Raw genomic sequence first — 21,222 nt, 5'->3', positions numbered from 1 at the left:
AGTTACTCAGGATTCTTATTAAAATACCATTTATGGGATCCAAGTTACATAGCACAAAGAAACCGTAGTGAATAATAATACCGCAAAAAAAAATTGATTTCGTGAACGTTCAGATCAGCTATTGAGTGTAAAAATTATTTCTTTTAAGCTAAAAAAATACATATTAAATGTATGGATTACTGCAAACTGAACAGTAGTACTGATCACTCAGCGTTACCACTTATTTCAGACCAAATATCACTCCCGTACAGTGCGCGATATTTCACTAACTTACACTATTCGTTAGGCTTCCATTCTAGTTCGATTAAATTTAATGATACTATACACCGTATTGCCTTTATAAAACTAAACGAATTTTCTAAAAATATTGTCTTGCCGCTGCCAATGTTTCTGTTCTCTATAGTTTCTTGACGGTCTATAACTATAGAAACTTCTGGAAATATATATGTCAAAGTTATGATTTTGATAACCTTTTAATAAATCATACAAAATTGAGAGCACGACTAGTAAAATTTAGGATAATTTTATTATAGAAATAATAATATGACACCGAAAGATGTTTTTAAACATACGTGATGATTAGATCTTATTAGAGGCTGTCGCGTAGTCTTAGTTAATTACTATGGGAAAATTTAATGGAGATCGGGTTTCAGTGGAAACCATATTAAGTAACTGGACCTTCAATTTTCGTAAGCTTTAATTCTCGTTTCCAATCCTACTGTTTCTTATCCAACTGTGGCCCTTGTTGAATAACGCGATTATTAAATTAGGCATACAACGAATTATACCATACATTATTTTCAGTTTGAAATATTGTAATAAAATTATTCCTTTTTATTTCCATTTTCTGATACTGGTTCGTTAATTACCATTATTGGAACTTTTCTTTCTTGGTCCTATGTCCCCTAGATGGGGCAGAGGGCATCCACAGTACGTCGCCATCTCGTTCGATCTTGAGCTTCGCCTTTTATGTCGCTCCAAGTCTTGCCGATGTTTTTGACCTCTGCAATGATCGTCCGCCGCCAGGTCTGCTTAGGGCGACCACGTTTCCGCTTTCCTTCAGGGGTCCAGTCTAGGGCTTGTTTCGGTATGTGTTCCGGATCCCTTCGGAGCGCGTGGCCGATCCACTTCCACTTGCGACGTTTGATTTGCAGGTCAATCGGTGTCTCACCGCAGCGTTCCCAGAGATTAACGTTGGAAATTTTCTCGGGCCAGTAAATACCGAGAATACGGCGAAGACACCAATTGACGAAGACCTGAAGCCGATGCGAGATGTCCTTAGTAACCTTCCACGTCTCACATCCGTATAACAGAACGGATTTGACGTTGGACCGGAATATTTTGAGTTTAACTCTCCTGGTTAGTTTCCGCGACTGCCATACAGGACGGAGTTGCGCGAAGGCTGCTCTTGATTTGGCGATTCTCGAAGCGATGTCCTCTTCGGCACCTCCACTCTCCGATACTATGCTTCCTAGGTAGGTGTATTTGTGGATTTTTTCTATAGCCTCTGTGCCAATGAGCAACGGCAGAGAGGTTGTTGCTCCGCACCTCATCTCCTGGGTCTTTCGCGTGTTTATTTTTAGCCCCATCTCTAATGCTTCTCGTCGTAGGTCGTCCAGTTTGGTTTGCATGTTGGCGTGTGTATGGCTCAGCAGGCATAGGTCATCGGCATAGTCCAAATCTTCCAAAGTGCTGGACAGTCCCCATTCTATGCCGCGGCGCTTGCTTTTCGTCACTTTCTGCATGATACCATCCAGAACGACAAGGAAGAGAATAGGAGAAAGGAGACACCCCTGGCGAACACCTGCATTGACTGGTATGTCCTCCGACAAAAGACCGTTGTGAATTACTTTACAGGAATATTTCCTGTAGAGGGCTTTTATTAGGTTGATTATTTTGTCGGGGACTCCAACTTCACGTAAACGTTCCCAGATACCTGTCCATCTTAGCGTGTCGAAAGCTTTTTCGAAATCCACAAAGGTCAAATACATTTCCCTCTGCCATTCTGATGCTTGTTCGAGGATTATGCGTAAGGTAATAATCTGGTCGGTGCACGATCTGTTGGGTCGGAATCCAGCCTGTTCTCTGCGAAGAAGAGGTTCAATGGCCCTCGATAGTCTGTCTAGGATAATCTTGCACAGCACTTTAGACGGAGTAGAAAGCAAGGTAATCCCTCTCCAGTTGGCGCATTCACTGAGATCTCCCTTCTTTGGCACAGTGATGAGAAGCCCTTTAGTCCAGTCATCCGGTAACTCCTCGGCTGACCAAATGTTCCGCAGAAGAGGTGTTAGCGCGTTCGCAGCGGTAGGTATATCTGCTTTTAGCATTTCCGCCGTGATGAGGTCGTATCCAGGAGCTTTACCGTTCTTAAGCGACTGGATGGCTTTCACTACTTCCTCTTCAGTGGGGGGAGACTCGTCGATATCGAGGCTTACAGCGGGCAGGTTGGCAGCTGTGGTTGGTGTTATGGGGCTATTTGAGACTTGGAAAATTTCCTCAAAATGTTCACGCCACCGTTGGAGCTGTCCCTCCGATGTAGCAATCAGTTCACCCCTTTTGTCCTTCAGGGGCTTCTTCTTCAAGGCCCGTTTTCCGGTCAAGATCCTCGTCGCCTTGTACATCTCCCTGAGATTACCGGAGTTGGCAGCTCGTTGGGCGCAATCCGCCACATTTTCCGCCCACACTCGCCGATCGTGGCGAGCACTGCGGTATATGGATTTGCGTATGCGCCTATATTGCATCCTCAGGTCTTCGCGCACTGCCTCATCGATAGTTGCCAGAATTTGAAGGTGAGACTTGCGCCTCTCCTCAATGAGATTCCAAGTTCTCTGTGACATCCAGTCCTCGCGTCTATGGCGTTTGTAACCAAGAACGACGGAGCTGGTCTCTGTGTAGGCCATTTTGATGTAGTTCCACTCCGCGTTGACAGATGAATGGTCCGCTTCAAGGGCGGAGAAGCGATTTCGTAGTGATACCCTAAAGGCCTCACCTACGACTGGGTCCTGTAGTTTGTTGATCTCAAATCGTTTCCCAACCTTGGTAGTGGTGTTTGTGGGCCGAGCTACAGCTACTTTGAGTCGTACCTTGGCAACTAGAAGGTGGTGATCGCTATCGATATCCGCGCCACGACGGTTGCGGACATCAAGCAGTGATGAGCGCCATTTGGCGCTGATAGCAAGGTGGTCGATTTGATTCTTGGTGACTCCATCGGGTGAATTCCAAGTGTACTTGTGGTGATCACCATGTATAAATAATGTCCCCCCGATGGTAAGGTCGTTGTCCTGGCAGAACTCCAGGAATCTCTCTCCATTATCGTTGCGGCCTCCCAGCCCGTGTGTGCCCATGTGTCTTTGACAGCCGACGTTTTCCGTGCCAACCTTGGCATTCAGGTCCCCCATGACGATCACTATGTCTTGTTTGCGAATGTTCTTTATAGTCAGATTGAGTGCACTATAGAAATCGTCCTTGTCCTCCTCTGACGCCAAGTTTGTAGGCGCGTAACACTGAACGACGGTTATCTTGCGGGCCCTACTGTTAAACCGAGCTGTGATGATTCGCTCTGAGATAGGTTTCCAGTCCAGGAGGCTCTTCTTCGCGGTGTCAGAAAGGAGGAATCCAACTCCGTTCTCACGTACTCCTTCTTCGTCTTCCTTTCCTGAGTAAAGAAATGTAAGGCCTCCAGACAGTCGTAATTCACCAAATCCGTTTCTGCGCACTTCGCTGAGACCGAGTATCTGCAGCTTGTATCTTAGCATTTCTGCTCCTGCTTGAGCTAGTCGGCTATCCTCGCTCAGCGTTCGTACGTTCCAGCAAGCAATTCGTGTCCGTATTTTCATGCCAAATGTCTTCGTAGTTTGATCGGTCCGGTTTTGTACTGTGTTGGTTTCGCTAATCTTTTTGGATTTAGGTAAGCGAGTGATTAGCCCACTATACCCTAGCTCACTGGTGGGGCTGCCACCTTAGAGCCAGTGAGCGTGCTCGGTTTTGTCACGGGTTTCCTCCCTAGTGAGTAGGTTCTGTTTTGAGGCGCAGAATATTCGCCTTTCGCCCTGTACCCTCAGCTCAGCTGCATCCTATGGTAGCGGTCACGCGTCTGCGCGGTTGCAGCAGTTCCCAGGAGGGCCGACGGGGACGTGGGTAACTCGGACTTGCTAGGGCTCTGCGTTAGAAAGGTGTTCCGCCACTAACACTGCAGATAGTTTCTTGGCATTTTGTAGGTAATACTGTCCTCACCAACAGTGATTCCCACCAAGACTTTACCCTGCCTTCCCCCCCCCAATTATTGGAACTTGGTACGCTAATAAAATACGCTTGGGATATAGAAAATATTGTGGCGTTGTGTGACGTTTAACGAGTCCAGATAGAAAAAGTTGTGAGTATACTAAAACTAATGTTAGATGAAATAGGTTAAGCGGTAATAAATGGTAACAAAAGGACGAATGCAGGGCCATACATGAGTATAAAGAGCTGACCTGTAGGCTTGCCTAGTTTTTTCTATTTTATTAATAGTGAAGCACATTACATCTTAGCTTCGGAAGACGAATGGTGCCTCGAGACGAGCCCAATGTTCCTCAAAAAACGTCTGTATACTCAGGGAGTTGAAGTGTCTTCCGCCCAAGGTGGCGTCACGTGTGACTTTCAGCTGAATACACTAAGAAGATTTTGATACTGTATATGAAGCAGTACTTATTTGAGACGCCTCCCATAGATAGATAATTTACTTTTACTATTATTACTTAATACTAAATGTTCGGTGTGTGAATTAAGACTTTATAATGTTAGTGAAGTGCACTAGCTTCAGCTCAGCTGCTAACTGAAATTCAGCTCCCGTCTGCACATACAACTGCTGCCAACACAACACTGTAATATAATAATTAAATATAAATATATTTTATTTCGAAAGCACTTAAACATTTCTAAAATTTTAAATATTTATAAACATTAAATAAAGAAATAACTCAGTTTAACTAATCAGATGTTCTGTGACTAATAAGTGTGCTTGCATATGAAAGTAAACTTTCGTAAACCATAAAAAACCGGTAAAGAACGAATTATCATAAAAGTGTTTATTTTAAGCAGATTTGTTTTATACGCTACAATATTACAATACAATAAAATTGCAGCAAAACCTTGCTTTATATAAATCGAAATTTGTATACAATATCTCGTCTATAGCTCTTGGTGTTCAAACTAGCAAATCTTTTGATAAAATCATAGTTTAATTCGTCAATGATCAGTATTTATTCATTAATTATCCGTTTTCATGGAATCTTGTCCAATATCATAATAAAATGTTCAAACTTAAAGAATTATTTAAATTTAGAACAAGTTTCTTTGTTATATTAAAGAATAATATTACTTATAAACTCGGTTTTTAATCTACTTGAAATCAAAACACCCTTGCTCGATCTTAATTAATATTCTACCTAAGTAAAATTAGCAATCAAAGGAAATCGTATTATAATATCCTTATCGTAAATTTAGCGAAATTGTTACAGGAGGTTTATTAATTATTAAAATTTAGAAACGATACTACCTATACGATTTTCTACATTAAAAAAGCATTGTCACTTTATTTATAACCCTTAAGTTGAGGTAAATAGATACGGCACTTAGACATGATTAAAATAGCTCCATAGTTTCAACTAACGTTCATAGTATTTTTAGTCAATTGTTAAATATAACAACTGAAATACCCATTGCTTGACTTCATTAATTCTATTTAGACCAGAAATTGCTTCGGATATCCATCGCTAATAACACTGTTTTTTTTATCATCTCATATGACAAAGCATTTAATCACCGATATTAACATCATAACAAATGAAAATAATAAAATAATAATTTTGGATTTTTTTTTTATTATCTAGTCGTGTCTAGTCTAAATTATAAAACAAACTCGTTTATTTTCCTCTTAGTTATACTTCTGAGATGTAACTCCATAAACATAACACATAGAAAACAATAAATTTATTTTATTAAAATAGCACTTCTATACTTAGATCCTAATGAAAATAAAGATTAAATAAGATAACTTTAGTTCGCTACAAAACCCCATTTTTCACTGTTAAGAAGTCAATTAACATTATAATAAACTATTTTTACATCTTGCAAACCTTACCACTGAATTGAGCAGCTGGGTGATATGGGGCTCAAAGTAAAGTAGTAAAACCTCACCGGGTTAATCCAGTTAAAATCAATATTGAGAAATCTAAAGTCCTCTCCATACCTACAGCGTTGCAGCTGAAATTAAACCTGAGGAACGCTAGGCGCATCCAGATATAAGGCAGTAAGACCGAACTTTAAGCAACTCGAGACATCGTCTCAACCATGTCTCTAAAGCAGATGATTCTCACATCAAGGTCACAATCATATAGTAAAGGATCTAATTGAGATTCATATAAAAAACCACATAAAATATCCCCACTCTCTCGTCTAAAAATATTTCTTATCTCAAGCAGGGGATGGCCGGTATCGACCGTTTTGGCGGCAAAATTGCTAACAGAAGGAAAAATCAATCGCACTTTGTCTTCTTTAAAAGAGCATTTTCCACCATCCAGGTGAGTCAGTCCAATATTGGGAGAAACCAAACGTCTGACGCTTTAATCAAGTGTTTCGTCATCATCGGACCAAAAGTTTAAATTTCTTCATTCAAATCTTTATATTTTTTCTAACATTTTTGTTAAAAAAAAAGTTATAAATAATCACTATTCTCTTAAGATATACCAACGAGAACATTTTATTAAACAAATTTTGTCTCTCGTTACACTAAGGTGGTGGGTTTTAGCTGGACTTGATATTTGAGATTAATGATTTAGCGAAATTTAGTTTCATAAAAAACACCACTACTCCGGTACAAGTTTGATTTTTGAAGCCGCATTCAGTTCTATATAGAATTTAAACATAACATAAACGTTTTTCTCTGTATTGTCAGCATTCTACTTATCTAATTAGTTTACAATATTTAAATAATAATTAAAAATTAATATAGTCAGAAAATATAAATGTTAAGTTATAATTTTTTTTAATATATTATATTTATTAAACACTCTACTATGGCCAGGTGCTATACATTGCAATTGATGTTAAGAAACAGAGGTGAACATATTTATGAATTGTTTCAATTGCAAATGATATATCTTTGACAGAAAAATAAAGCATTTATATTCTGATAATCAAAAACATTTAATAATAACTGACAAAATGTGCTTCCAGTTCAAGCCTTGATTTATATATAAAGGGATATTACAAGGAATAATTCATAAACTATCCAACTATATATTTTTTTTTACTGTTGACGCATTTAAATGTACAAAAACGATCATTTGATATAATATTTATGGTAAATCACCACTATAATAAAATAATTTATCATAATAAACTTACCTAATCTCATATCTAATAGGTTGAAATAATTTCGTTAATTAAAGCTAGTGTTAATAATTGATTTCATTTATTTCAGACTAATTTGTTTCAATTTAACAAAAATCATAAATAATGATAAAACAATGACAATGACAATTTAAACTTGATGTTACTTCTTACAAAATCAGACAAATATAACAATAAAAAAAGAAAAAAAAAACAGATTTCAAAATTAAGGAGCAATAAACTATTTTTCAAGACGTTGATATAAATAGAGATTCCATATAGAGAGAAACTATTTTTCATTACGTTACATTTACGTTCCATAACAACTTTTAATCAATGAACGAACAATGATTTTTTTGTGATTATCCATCGCTTATGACTTAAAGACATCTGTCATGTTATTAAAATGCATTATTTTTTTATTTCAACTATTTGCTAAAATTACTGAATGAATTAACCGCCTTATCCAGTGTTCATCTTCAAGCAACTAAAGAAAGTCCAAGAACACATTCCAGATTCACTATTCCTCTTATACCTTGTGTTAAAAAATATAGCAATGTATATGTCAATAATTAACCAAAGCTCTCCGTTAGATGTGTGCAGTCCTCGGGGGTATCGGATAGATCAAAGGGTGCATGTTGACATTATGTATATGTTAACGAGAGGGCCGGGAGTAACTGTACAGACTGACCCCGAATCCACTCGAATGCCTTATTAAAAAAAATACTTTCCTTTATTAGTTATCAATAAATCAAAGATATTAGTTTACTTAAAAAACATATTGTTTTCAAAAATAATTTTATCATAAATATACTAATGAGGAGATAAGGGTCGAAGATAGTCTCCGACAGGGCATCCCCCATGTATTATATTCAGTCTGTTATCAGATAATATCACAGTATAAAAATATCGAAATCCGATTTAAAACTTTATACTAAGTAGACAAGCTGAAAGTAAGCAGTCAATATGAGAACTATAATTTCTTTCTTTTTCGCCATGTTGGTGGCTCTGTTGATTTCACAGAGCGTGGTTTCCGAGGAGAATCAACATCCTGGTGAGTGAATATTTGATAAACCTTTTGTTTTTCTCGAATGACAACTAAAATTAAATTTTATCCCTTAGATGTGTTCGATATCGAGTATCCAGCTGTATTCCGGCACGTGGCCAATGAAGCGGAAAGTGAAGTCGCACCCGCTGCTCGTTCCTGTACCAACCACATCTGCCACCGCCTGTGCAGAGCGTTGTACTACAGAACGGGACGCTGTATCTCCAGCACAGTTTGTCGCTGCACTCGTTAAAGTGGATTACATCATGAACTAATGGAACTTTGATTTTAATTTTTTTTACGAAATGTAATCATTCAGTGATGTTAAATTGTCACAAATGATGATTTTAATATATAATTATAAAATTACATGTCTTCTTTCATTCTAAACTTCAGCTTTGTTATAAATAAAATCAATACAAATTTCTACCTCCCGTTCTGAAATATATTAACTTAAGAACGGCAATTTTGCACTTTCATATAAGTTTCTTATAAGACTTCAATGCACAATCCCGGTGATAACGTCTACATGGCATTCACGAAAATCTTCTTCTTCTTCACACAAAAAACGTAAATTTGTTTACTATATCATTTTTTGCCAGCTACTTTGTTCTAACCTACTAACAGACGGCATTATATTCAAGCAACATCTAGTATTTTGCAAAACTTGGTATCGTACGTAAATGGTGATTGCAGCAAGGATAGGAAGAAATATATATTATTCTCAAAATACTTATAAGAATACCTACGAGCTAACAAAATATCATCTAACTGCACCCAAACCATGGTATTTGACGCACAAAGGAAGAATTTCACTAGTCAATTATCACAAAATATTCTTTCTGTCTTCATGGTGTTTTTATCTTAGGATTACTAATCAAATTCGTAATTATTATTATTTTTTGTTTATACTATCATTATTAAAACCATATGAGGTTACCTTGTTTCATATTTTATTTAATCATATTTAAGATATCAACAAATATGAAAAGTTTATGGTTAACTTATAATAACTATTAAATCAGCTTTATATTTTTGTCTAAAATTAATCGCTGTCCTACTGATACCGCTTCCGCTATAATAAACAATTTATATTAATAAAGGGTTCTTAGGTGACTCCTGCAGCAAAAAACCGCTTTAACTGTAATGTTATATATGAGGCAGCAAAATTACTTCTGATGTGGAATTAATTAAAAAGAGTTGAAATAGAATATTCATAGCCAAGTGAAGAATTAAATGAATTATAATATAATCATATTTATATGTTATTATTATAATTTTAAAGATTTTTTTTATATAGAGCGTTAGCATCACGTGGTTCCCGAGTAGAAAATAATAACTGTTGGCTATGAAAACCTGCACCAAAGCTAGGAATGCGTAAAATACGGGAAATATAAAAAAGGGATAAATATATTTCAAAACTATTTCCGTGGACTTCCAGCTCTCGGATCAATCAGAATAAATTTTTCTGGGATGTGAATAGTCTATTGAGGATAAAATAGATCATACTATCGAAAAAACGAGTGTCAACCGAACTTAAATATTAGACTTAGCAATGTATGTATTTCTGTTTATTTCCAAGCATATACAAAAAAAAAAAAAAATATGCTAGAAAGTAATACCATCGTTTATATATATATTTTTTAAATTGACCGTTTTAAAAACTCAAAACCATTAAAAAAGGAAATGTTATAATAATGAGGTAAAAATAACTGATGTAGTCTAGCGAGTGCGAAAACTTCAGTGTTTGACATAAATAAGATGTACTGATTCAGATAAAGCAAAATATGTTGAATGATTTATGAACATCATTATGTGTATGGTAAAACTAAAAATATTGTTTTAATTCCTTAAAAATTAATACAGAATAAATATGTCTACAAAGGGAATACTTCAGCATTTCACTGAATGTAAAATAAAACTAAAGATGATATTAATTCACAATCCAGACAATAGATTGTAAAAAATATAACAAATACATACCGTCATTTGTTCCTTAAGTGAAAGAGTCAAACAAATGAGAGTAAAAAATAAAATAACAAGCATCATCATTCTCGAGTGATATGCTGGTACAGTATAATGAAACAATTCAAACGTTTCCCTTATATCTACGAGGAAAGGAATATCCAATATAATTTTGTGTAAGTTATAACAATACATTTCTATTACAAGGTTAAAATTTGATTTGAAGTTTTCATAAATTTTAAGATAAAGAAAAGGTATTTCTGTATGTTGTTTCAATATGTGGAACGTTATAATTGGTATGAAAAATTATTATATAAATATTCTATATATTCTTCGACTTTTCGTTCCTTTGTTTTCTTACCTTATTTTAGTGCTTCTCATATTTTCACTATTGGCTGGACTCTGACACCTTCCTCACTATATGTAACATTACCGATAAATGTTTTATGTAGGTATACTTCTTCCGTCCGCTTAAATCTTCTCAGCTATGCTCTACTTTCCTATACATTTTTGATATACTTTGCAATTTTTTGCAACTTCATCGATTTAACTGATTCTTAAACAACCAAACCAAAATTTTAATGAAGTAAATTTGTTCTCTAAGACTTTATAATTAATTAATAAGTAATGATTACTAATATGCACACTATTACAAATATTGTTTTGTTGGTGAGCCGCAATAAAATCTGGTTAGAGTAGAAAAAACTGAATTATAGTATCGCGTCTTTAATAAGACCACCGCTGCTACTCCATAACCCTGTATTTTAAACATTTTGGTATATATAATGAACTAGAAAAATTTTGCTTGCGCGATGCAACTGATGAATAGTGACATCTATGATTTTATTATTACACTTATTACTTTAAGATATCTCAAAGTCTCTATTATGTATTTTTTTTTTTAATTACTGTTTTTATTACTATTTAATTTTAACATATATAAATCTCGTATTAAACAGACTCACTGGAGTTATTTTTATTTTATAAATGGTTTTCTGGTTACATTTATAAAATTTAAAAATCTTAATAACGGTACATTTATTTCCCGTTAATTGTTAAAACATTATAGAATCAAACTATGATTTTAACCTCGTTTCTAATTAGAAAATTTTATTACTATTTAAATCAGAAAATATAGTTTTATTTCTATATTTAGTACTCATACACTCTCACAAATCTTTAACATGACATGTGCTGTGGAGGTATTTATTAAACTTATAAAAATACAAAATGATTATAACGTATTTGTATAGAGGTCCAATGTCTTACCGTGGTTGATATAATAAAATATAACAAAGACTTTATTGGTGGCCTACATTTCACTTTACGTATTGTACTACACAAAATGTAATCAATTACTGCTGTTCTAGTATCTGATAATTCTTGACTGTCATCGGTCATACAGACATTGTCTTTTACAACATTTAAAAAGTATTTGCACTGAATTTTAAAATTGTCCGTTTTATTAGAGCATTATCTTAAATTAGAAATAATTTCAGTAAAAATAGTCTTCATCGGGTCTAGTAACAAAAGCCAGAAATATATTTCGTAATGAAAAACCATAAAGCTTTTAAAATATCCTAGTTTTGAATGCAGACTTGTCTCGCCGCAAAATAATTATATATTTTTAAATGGACAAGACATTTCTTTGTGGCAAACATTATGCAAATAGAAAATATATATATAAAACATTGCTAAGTAATTAAAAATCTTTAAAACTTTAAAAATTTTAAAGTGAAATAAAGATCTATTTTAAACAGAAATCTCAAAAGCAAATTTCAATATTTTTAAATTGAAGACTCACAAATTCAACGTTGTTGTTATTATTTTATTGGAATTAACATATAGCCGTACTTCTATATTACAAGCATGAAAGTAAAGACTTATCAGTACTAAAACAGGCTAAAGAAAAAAATCAGTTTGAAAGTTTTTAATGCAAAGTTTTAAAAGGTATGGCAAAAAAGGTAGCGTTCATATTTCTTTAACTAAAACACTTTAATATTCTGTTTCCACGGTCTTGAAGCTAATTAATGAAAACTTAACATTAAAGTAAGTTTTTTTGTTAATTGTTTGCTACTCGAATATAATCCGGCTTGGGGTATTGGCATCTTCCACAGAAGTACTGCATTTTGTTTTATAATTACCATTGAAGCCTTGCCTAATCTTTACTGTTTAAACCATACTTCACGTCGTCTCGCCTTGACTGGCTTTAACTAGACTGCTCTAGCAAAATTTATTGCAACCTTTAATCGCTCACAGAGTAAATAGAGGCACTAAAAATTTCACTTGATACTTTCGAAACTTAAGGCAAGAAATTTTTTTTAGTAAAAACTAAGCTAAACTAATATCTAAAGTTGCTTGGGATTAAATATCATGGGAGTTTTTTTACAAATATTAATAATGGTCGTTCTATCGAATTAGTATGATAGAAATCCAAATATAGAGGTTTTGTAAATTAACATCATGAGTATTTCCTAATGCAAGATGCAAATTTTATCAATATATAATTTTATATTTTCAAAAACTGGTTATAAATATTTGTTTTCGAAGTGAAAAGTTGAAAAAAAAACGTTATCCCTATTTACACTATACTTTATACATCCTAAAAGTATGTCAACATCTCAAACGATATCTGAACAAACTAATTTTATTCAACAAGTTTATATGTCTTATGTATCTGTTAAGATATAGGAATAATATTGTTTTTCAAACATAATTATGACAAACAGTATTAAAGTAGTTATATCTTTACGGATGTTGTAATTTGTCTTAAAGCTTCCTAAATCTCTTTGATAGTTTCAGCTTCCAAATTCCGTTTGCTGTTAGATTGTCTGCCGTTCTTTAGTACAGTCGCTTATTTAATCACGGTTTCATGAGAGCTTTTGTGCTTACATAGCAGGATTGTATGTTCCAATTCAATTGAACGCCATACTCAATTATTTCAGACTAATTATTTAAGTCCAAATATTCCTAGAGATCTCGGTTTCGAGAAATTGCTATAAATTTACTGTTAATTTTTGAAATATTTAGAAAGGAAAAACTTAAACTAACGGCAATGTATTTGGTTAAAAGTGTTAGTACGTTCAGTAAAAATCTTATATTTGTTCAATGCTTAATAAATATACAAATATTTTTTTATTATATTATTTTATTACTTTTATGTACACGTATAACTTTGGTATAGGAAACTATTACAAGCAAATAACTTGTTTCTTTATGCAAAACAAAAACATCGTTAAAATATAAAAAAAAGCAATAACGCAAGCGACAGCAGTTGCAACTTGATTATGGATGAACAACATTTAAATTGGTAATGAGGAACTGAGTGAAGCATGGAAGAGTGAAATCATTATGTACAAACATTTATTACTTTTTTCAGCATCTTTTTAATTTTTTCCTAGTTACAAATTAATTATACAAAAACCGACTGACATGAAACTAAATATAAATTAAGTAAACAAGATACAAGATTAAGGTACACACCACTTTTTATATAATAAATCTTTTAAAAGGTGAAATTAAATATTAAACCAAAAACCACTCCAGAACCTTTTTCTGGGAATGATCTAATGAAAAGAATTAAATTATACGTAATTTCTCAAATGTGTTTACTCTACATACCCACAGAACAAAAAACACAACAAAATAAAATCGTGCATAATCATAATTTTGATACGTATAAGAAAGTGTTACCTTTTCCAAAGAGATTCGTTTTATATAAGTCGAATTACATATTTGTAAGTTTTTTTTCTGTAACATCATGAGATAGAGAAACAAAATATCGAAAATGTCTTATTAAAAAAGACACAAAAATTTCTTTTATTTACTTTAGTGATAGCAACAAAAAAGACATTATCTTAGCTGGTAGCCGAATTTATTTTGAATTTAAGCTTTTTAAATACCAAACCTTATCAAAAAGTGGTTGCGATAATGAGATAAAAGAAGCTTAAATAGTATTAAATTACAGGGCGATATCACAACCTCCTTAATGGACAAAGGTAATCAGAACGCTTTGTAATTCTCACATTTTTAGACACAATCTTTAGTGTTTTGCCTAATATTGTTGCTGGAGACGCTATTAAAATTAATTTTACTGTTACGCCTGCAATTACTTGTCAGCAGTATCTCAGATGATATTATAATTATATTAATTGATATAACTTTTTGTTTCATTACTAGACTGATTTAATAATATAAAAACAGCGTTACTAATACATTGGTTCTGGGGATGTCACAAATACGTATTATAGTTACTCCTATTCTAATCAAGCGAGTCTTCTTGACCATAGAATTATAAATGTAGTTTTCATTGGGTTGTTTAATTTAAAATTATTAAATGTATAATTAATAAAATGCTTTAAATTAAAATGATGTCATGTATTTGATGTAATATGATTGAATTCATAAACATCCTAATTTTTTTCCCTCCTTATTCATTCTAAATCTTTCAGACCTCAATGGTTGCCTCGAAATAAGCTTTAAGATAACATTTTGTTGTTCACACTTAATTATGAATTGTCAAATAAAGAAATGTCAAAATAAACTTTAAAAAAATCTCTCATGGACTTTATAGGTTTTTATTTTAGTCATAAAACAAAGTTTTCACAATTTCAGTTGAAATCGCTTATATTTTTAATTGAAAGCAGATAACTTGTATATGCATTAAACAATAGTTAGACATCATGGGGCATTCCAGTGGTAAATTCCATTGGTGCAGGCCTTAATAGCATTCCTCCATCGGTAGTCTGGTCAAATTTCTTCCACTATCTTTTACTTAAGTTTATAATCTTTCACTAAGGATACTTATCGTTCACTACGGATTGCGGAGAAGTAATCCACTATTTTAACAATTCATGTGATTGTTAAGAAAATGTAGTTGAGGTCACATTTAATCTATGGAAATATAACTGCAAAATAATTAAGACACATAATATAAGCCAAATAGGGAAATATTTCTCAAAACTCAACATTAAGCCTAAGTTATTCTTCACTTTTTAAAAATAGTTTGAAACCTATAAAAGTAAAAAGAAAACTAATTAGACTCTGCAGTTTATACTTGTTATATTTAAAAGAATTTTGTTTTTTGTATTCGAGGGATACTCAAAATTTTTTGTTTTTCAGATATTATGACATATACATATTTTCTCATAAATATCAATTTTATCTTTATTTATATAAATTTTTTGAAAAAAGTCACTAGAGACTGGAAAAAAAGGTGGCTGCGACATTATTTTTAGCCAAGACCAATGCTCAATTAACAATATGTGAACAGTTATGATCTCTTGGTCTAAAAGCCAGTTTTTGTCCTTTTTATATTTATTCGGCGATAACTTGCAATTAATATTCCTTAACGATATGTACGATTTTCGCGTGGACTCATTGAAATGAAACTATGCTTTTCGGATACAACGCATTTCCTCCAACTTTTATTGTTAGAATATAATTTATTTGAATGGTCATAATGTGTTTGTTTTTATGGTAGCGTAATGATCATTCATTGTGACTGATTTTAATAAACATATTTGTAAAGATTTATTGAAACATTAACATATGTTATGTTAATGTTTAAATAAATCTGAAATACCAAACAAAAAAAAATTACGTCTATCAAAATGAATTTCAATTTTAGACATTAAAATTTTTTATCTCTTATAAATTTTAGATTAAATTACATAAATTTATTTAGAATTCACATTCACCTGTATTATGTATCTGCATTGAATGTAATTCCATTAAGTACTTGCATTATTTATGTAAATGTAAAATTGTCAGACGTTTAAGTCTTAAAGTTTTTATCAAGTAAGTATATGTTAATTTTCTTGTTTATATAAACGTAGTCACAGTAGAAGTACGTTAAATTGATTAATTTTCAACAATAAATGAATAAAGGAAGTCCCGTCTAAAACGGAAATATAAAATAAATTTTTAAAATAAAACAGAAATGAGACGAAACTTCTCATCATTTCACGGACTCAACATGCGAGTGTCGGATACATCGCCTTGCAGGAAGAGGAGCTTTAACAGTACCTGGGGCTCCAGGTGCAGGTTTAAGGGGCCCCTATCTAACGTTCGTTAAATTCTCACCTCCACCGTCCAAGCTCCTCTCTCTACCTAACCAAATTTAAAACGAACCCTCTAGGGCTGTCTTCAAAGTACGTTCTAACAATGAATAGATATTAGTTCTGGACAGGCTCAAGTCTTTAAATAGGCTGTAATGAGATTTAGCTTTTATACCTCTGGCTGCCACCTCTACAGCGTAGAATTTAACGACGGACCTATTTTTAGCAAGTTCGTTTGTGAGCTCGTAATACTCCGCACCCACGCTCGTACGCGTTCGTGCCGCTACATCAAAAACCCTCCCGATCATCGCGACCGCCTCCGATAAAGTAGGTAAAATGACTATTTACTCTAACATAGAGCAGCGGTGGGCAAGCAAACAAAAGCTGGAACGACATTTCCAATCTTTTAAACAATAATAACATCAACTACTTGTCAGCCCGGGACACGACGTTAGGATCAAGGTCTCCACTGTCACTAAGCCCGACCACCGTGCCCTATCCGCGATATTTCGTGAAAACAAGATAGAATATTATACCTACGCCCGTCCAGAGGAGCGCAAGCTAACAGTAGTTATCAAGAGTGTTCCCTCAAAAATTTACTGATCGAAATAATTAAAAAGACCTTCAGTCCCAAAACCTACCGGTGTTTGAAATGCATCGTATGCACAGACCAACATACAAAGAAGTATTTGACAAGTTTTTGTGCAAGTTTTCCTTGATCCCAAAAGGTACGAAACCTTTAGTATAACAACCGTTTGCTGTCTATCAGGCTTACAAGTACAGACACCGTGAAACCGCGCTGTCCGAAGACAATGCCACGGCGATACCAATTATGTGGCCACTCGCAGAAGTTCCCTTGGAACGAACCACCCGGGTTCTGAGGCGCAAATTTAACAAGTCTATTCCATCTCACCCCCCCCCCCCCCTCCGATGACGCTGCCAAAGCCAATAGAGCTAACAGACAGAGTCAAGTCGAAACAAAGAAAACAGCCGTTAATTTCACTTTCCGCATTTCACTCGGATGTGTCGCGGTGAGCGGATCACTGTCTCATACGGTACCCGACACCTGCCTTATTCTCTCAGTGTCACACGGTGACAAAGAGATATCGTGGAAAATAATTGTTACAATTATTATCTGCAATTCACGCCCTATTGCATGGCGACAAATTGAATATTAGATCTTCATAATTTTTGATTGATGACTGATCCTTACTTTGTTGTGTGTTAATAAGTCTATAGCTGATATATGTAATTACCTGTAAATCATTATCTAGATTTATATTAACCCTCCATTATATTCGATTACATATGTATTGTATGAAATACGTTATCAAAGACATCCCTGCATTTTGCTTCTGATCCCCATTCCTGACAAATATATCAAAAACTTTACAGGTTATCATTGTCATTGTTCGATTTTGAAGTCTTTTTATATTTCTCATCACCACTTTATTGGATTTTAAAAGTTCTAACAAATGTCCTGTTTATTCTTCCTTTCAAGCAATTGCAATTATTTTGGTATGGAGCATTTAGTTTGTATGTTTATTTAGTTTTTAAGAAATATATTTTTAGGTGCAATTCACCTTATTCACATTAACGGAACCGCTGAGCTAACCAAATAATTTATAATTAAACAATATATTATCGCTCAAGAGGCGTTAAGCACAATATTGTGAACAAAATTCGGCTTTAATAAAATCTTAGAAAATCTAATTTTTTAATTTAAAAATCAGGACCTAAAAGTAATTGTTAAATTGTTTATTATTTTGTATCCGTATTTAAAATAAAAATAACAATTGCAAATTATTTTCCATGAAGCGTGTATGCAGTTTTATAATATCCTTTACAGGTATTCGAATGCAGATCTTTTCAAAATAATCTGAAAAACATTTTTAGGAATTTGTAGAAGCAATTTTTTTTTTTTTGTTTTCCTTATTTATTTATTTTTAACTTTTATATTGAAATCTTTTTTGGAGTTAGTAATTATTGTAAGTTTATAATTTTATGTTATTAATTCATTTTTATTTTATTTTGTAGAAACAATATCATTTCATAATAATATAAATAATTATGCTTTTAAATTTTAAAATAATGTTAAAAAAATTTAAAGTAATACAAAGTAAGTTTCACAAGGGGATCAGGACTCATCTTAAAATCTTAATCACCGTTCGAATCAGAAGAGGATAGTTTAATTTTTGCAAAGCCAATGTAACGTGATATCTGATAGTTATAAGTCCGAACCTTGCCTATCAATAAACCTTTCATTCATATATGTTATAAAAATTGTAATTAATTGAAAAAGTATGTTACTAATTTTACTAATTGCCTTCCTTCAATAATAATCGATAAGAAAAATAATATTGAGCTCTTTGAATATCAGCATTTTTTTTCGATGGCGGTCCTTTAACCGTGTAATAAGAAAACTGTGTGTAGAACAGGTAAAGATTCAGATTCGGTGCAAAAACACTTGACGTCATTGATTCCTTTGAGAATTGTATCTGGAAAAAGGCAGATATTTTGTTTTAAAATGATATTTTATTAGCAACTAGATATTCTCGTGAAATAGAACATTATAGGCTGTAGAGCTGTGTGTGTCCGTGTTAGAGAGCAATCTAAGAGAAAAGAAAGAAAATTCCTGGACTTCAGACGGATGAATCATACTTAAACTGTCAGGTTAGAATTAGAGTGATTTTGGAAAAGAAATAGGATAAAGGAAAAATTTACTAACTCATAGGAAATACAGTAAATAAAATGAAATCGCCCTGAACTTTTGTAACGCATTAAAAGAACTTCAAAGGTATGGATTTGGAATCGGGATAAAAACTAACCAAAGCTACTCCTAATTATATCAGCTACCCGCCATTAAACAAAGAGACACACAAAAATTGTAAGAAATATTATTTTGGTGTATATACCCTAGATGCATATCCATATGCATCTAGTGAAAAACTGTTTTTTCAATATTATAAAGAGACACTCCAATTTCATATATATATATATATGTGTGTGTGTGTGTGTGTGTGTGTGTGCAGAATGTAGATGTATAGATTGATGAACTAAAAACTATATATTTTTTATGAAATCTTGTACTTATTAAGTAACATATCTTCTTTTTAAAAGCGAAAATGTTAAAAAAAATGAAGTACGAATGGATTTTAAACTGTTTTATTGAAAAAAAAATGTATATATGACTTAAATATATAAAATATTACTTGAAAAATATTCTTACCATGTATTAGGTACCAATCATAACGCAACAGCTTCCCACCCATATAGGGCACTTATATGAATAAATAATATCAGCCAATTTGGAAAATTTCGGCTGGAATCTTGGATTTACAATGATACAGAATAAATGAAATTATATTATCATCAATCTGAATGTGTTCGAAATATCTCAGATCTGCGAACCAAATTCGATATATATAATAATCAATAATCAAGTTAATAAAAGCCTTTAAAAATAATAATAAGGATACAGACTACCGATAATTATATGTATAAAATACGACTTATTAGTTAAATATTTGCAAATAAATTTATCTTTAAAGTTTAATATTAATAATATCTCTTTTTTTTTGTTTTAACAATTTTTTTAATCTCGGCTACAAAATAATCAGCTTCAAGAGAACATATAGCATGATTCCGAGACAAAGTCTATCTAAGAAATGTATTATAAATTTAAAAACATAAACTCCTCCGACTTTCCATGTCATATTCATAAGAATACAAAGAGAACATTTGCTATTTCACAATAATTCACTCGAGAATGCAATAAAGCGAACACGAAATATCATCTTCCTCTCAATATAACCGGAATATATTAGATATGATAGACTGGTATTTGGTATTCACATTCACATTTTATTTGATATGTACATATTTGCTAAATTTATTATTTTAGTTATAGTCAACATTTAATTAAATTTTATGAATTTTATAACAGTATCACTATAAATTATTAATTATTATACTACTAGAAGTATGATTTAGTGCTCTTTTTAGCCAATTAAAGCTAAAGTTTAACAAAGAACTTGAAGGTACTATGTGTAAATTTAAACAAGATTTTAAATTCTAAGTACTTTTATTTTAAATTTTTATGATTTTATTTTAATTTATTTCATTTTAATCATGCAAAACCTTCAAAACGGCTGCTTCACTGGCTGGTTATGTTAGTCATTTTTAAGTTCATAATAGGCATTTTCTTTTGGAGTGCAACGTCCGTACTAGACGTTCGTTTAGACGGAGACAGCGCGTGATCAATCGCAATGTTACATCGAATAACAAGTGCGCATTCTGTCTCTAGTAAATTGTAGTGCTTTTAAACGAGTGTCATCATGCATATAATCGCAGCATCGCATGTTACAGCGATTTGGGCGAACATTTGTTGTGTCTCAACTCTGAAGTCTTGAATATAATTTGAGCTTATCGAACGGTTTATAAGTTAGGAATTATATCTGCTGTTATGTAATAAATTTGCTTAATATTTGAACTTTTTATTAACTTTATTATTACGTTTAAGCGTACCTGTAGTGCAATATGACCGGCCATTTTTACGCCAGTCAATATAGTAAGATGTAAATCATAAATCATGAAAGCTAATAACAAAATATCATAAGTTTGCGTTTTGCATTTTTTATGAAACAGAGTATATTTATAGTTTGAATTAAAATAGCATATGAGGGAAAAATATTTTAGAAGCTATTATTTTTCCTTCGATAAATTAAATATTTTCTTAATAATATTTGTTATGTCGTTTAAAGATAAAATACTGTAACTACA

The 21,222-nt window shown here is 32.8% G+C and overlaps 1 protein-coding gene across 1 annotated transcript; it reads left to right on the top strand.

Moving 5' to 3' along the window:
• The first annotated feature begins 8,318 nt into the window (after positions 1–8,318).
• Positions 8,319–8,677, top strand: LOC133319259 (uncharacterized). The gene is made up of 2 exons (XM_061522999.1): positions 8,319–8,425; positions 8,494–8,677. Exons 1-2 carry the CDS (start codon positions 8,338–8,340, stop codon positions 8,667–8,669), a joined length of 264 nt encoding a protein of 87 aa, XP_061378983.1. The 5' UTR covers positions 8,319–8,337; the 3' UTR covers positions 8,670–8,677.
• Positions 8,678–21,222: the final 12,545 nt, after the last annotated feature.

The sequence above is a fragment of the Danaus plexippus genome, chromosome 15 (genome assembly GCF_018135715.1).
Source record: "Danaus plexippus chromosome 15, MEX_DaPlex, whole genome shotgun sequence".
In the NCBI taxonomy this organism is placed as follows: domain Eukaryota; kingdom Metazoa; phylum Arthropoda; class Insecta; order Lepidoptera; family Nymphalidae; genus Danaus; species Danaus plexippus.
The sequence above is the reverse complement of the archived record's forward strand: the minus strand, read 5'-3'. Positions and strand labels throughout refer to the sequence as shown.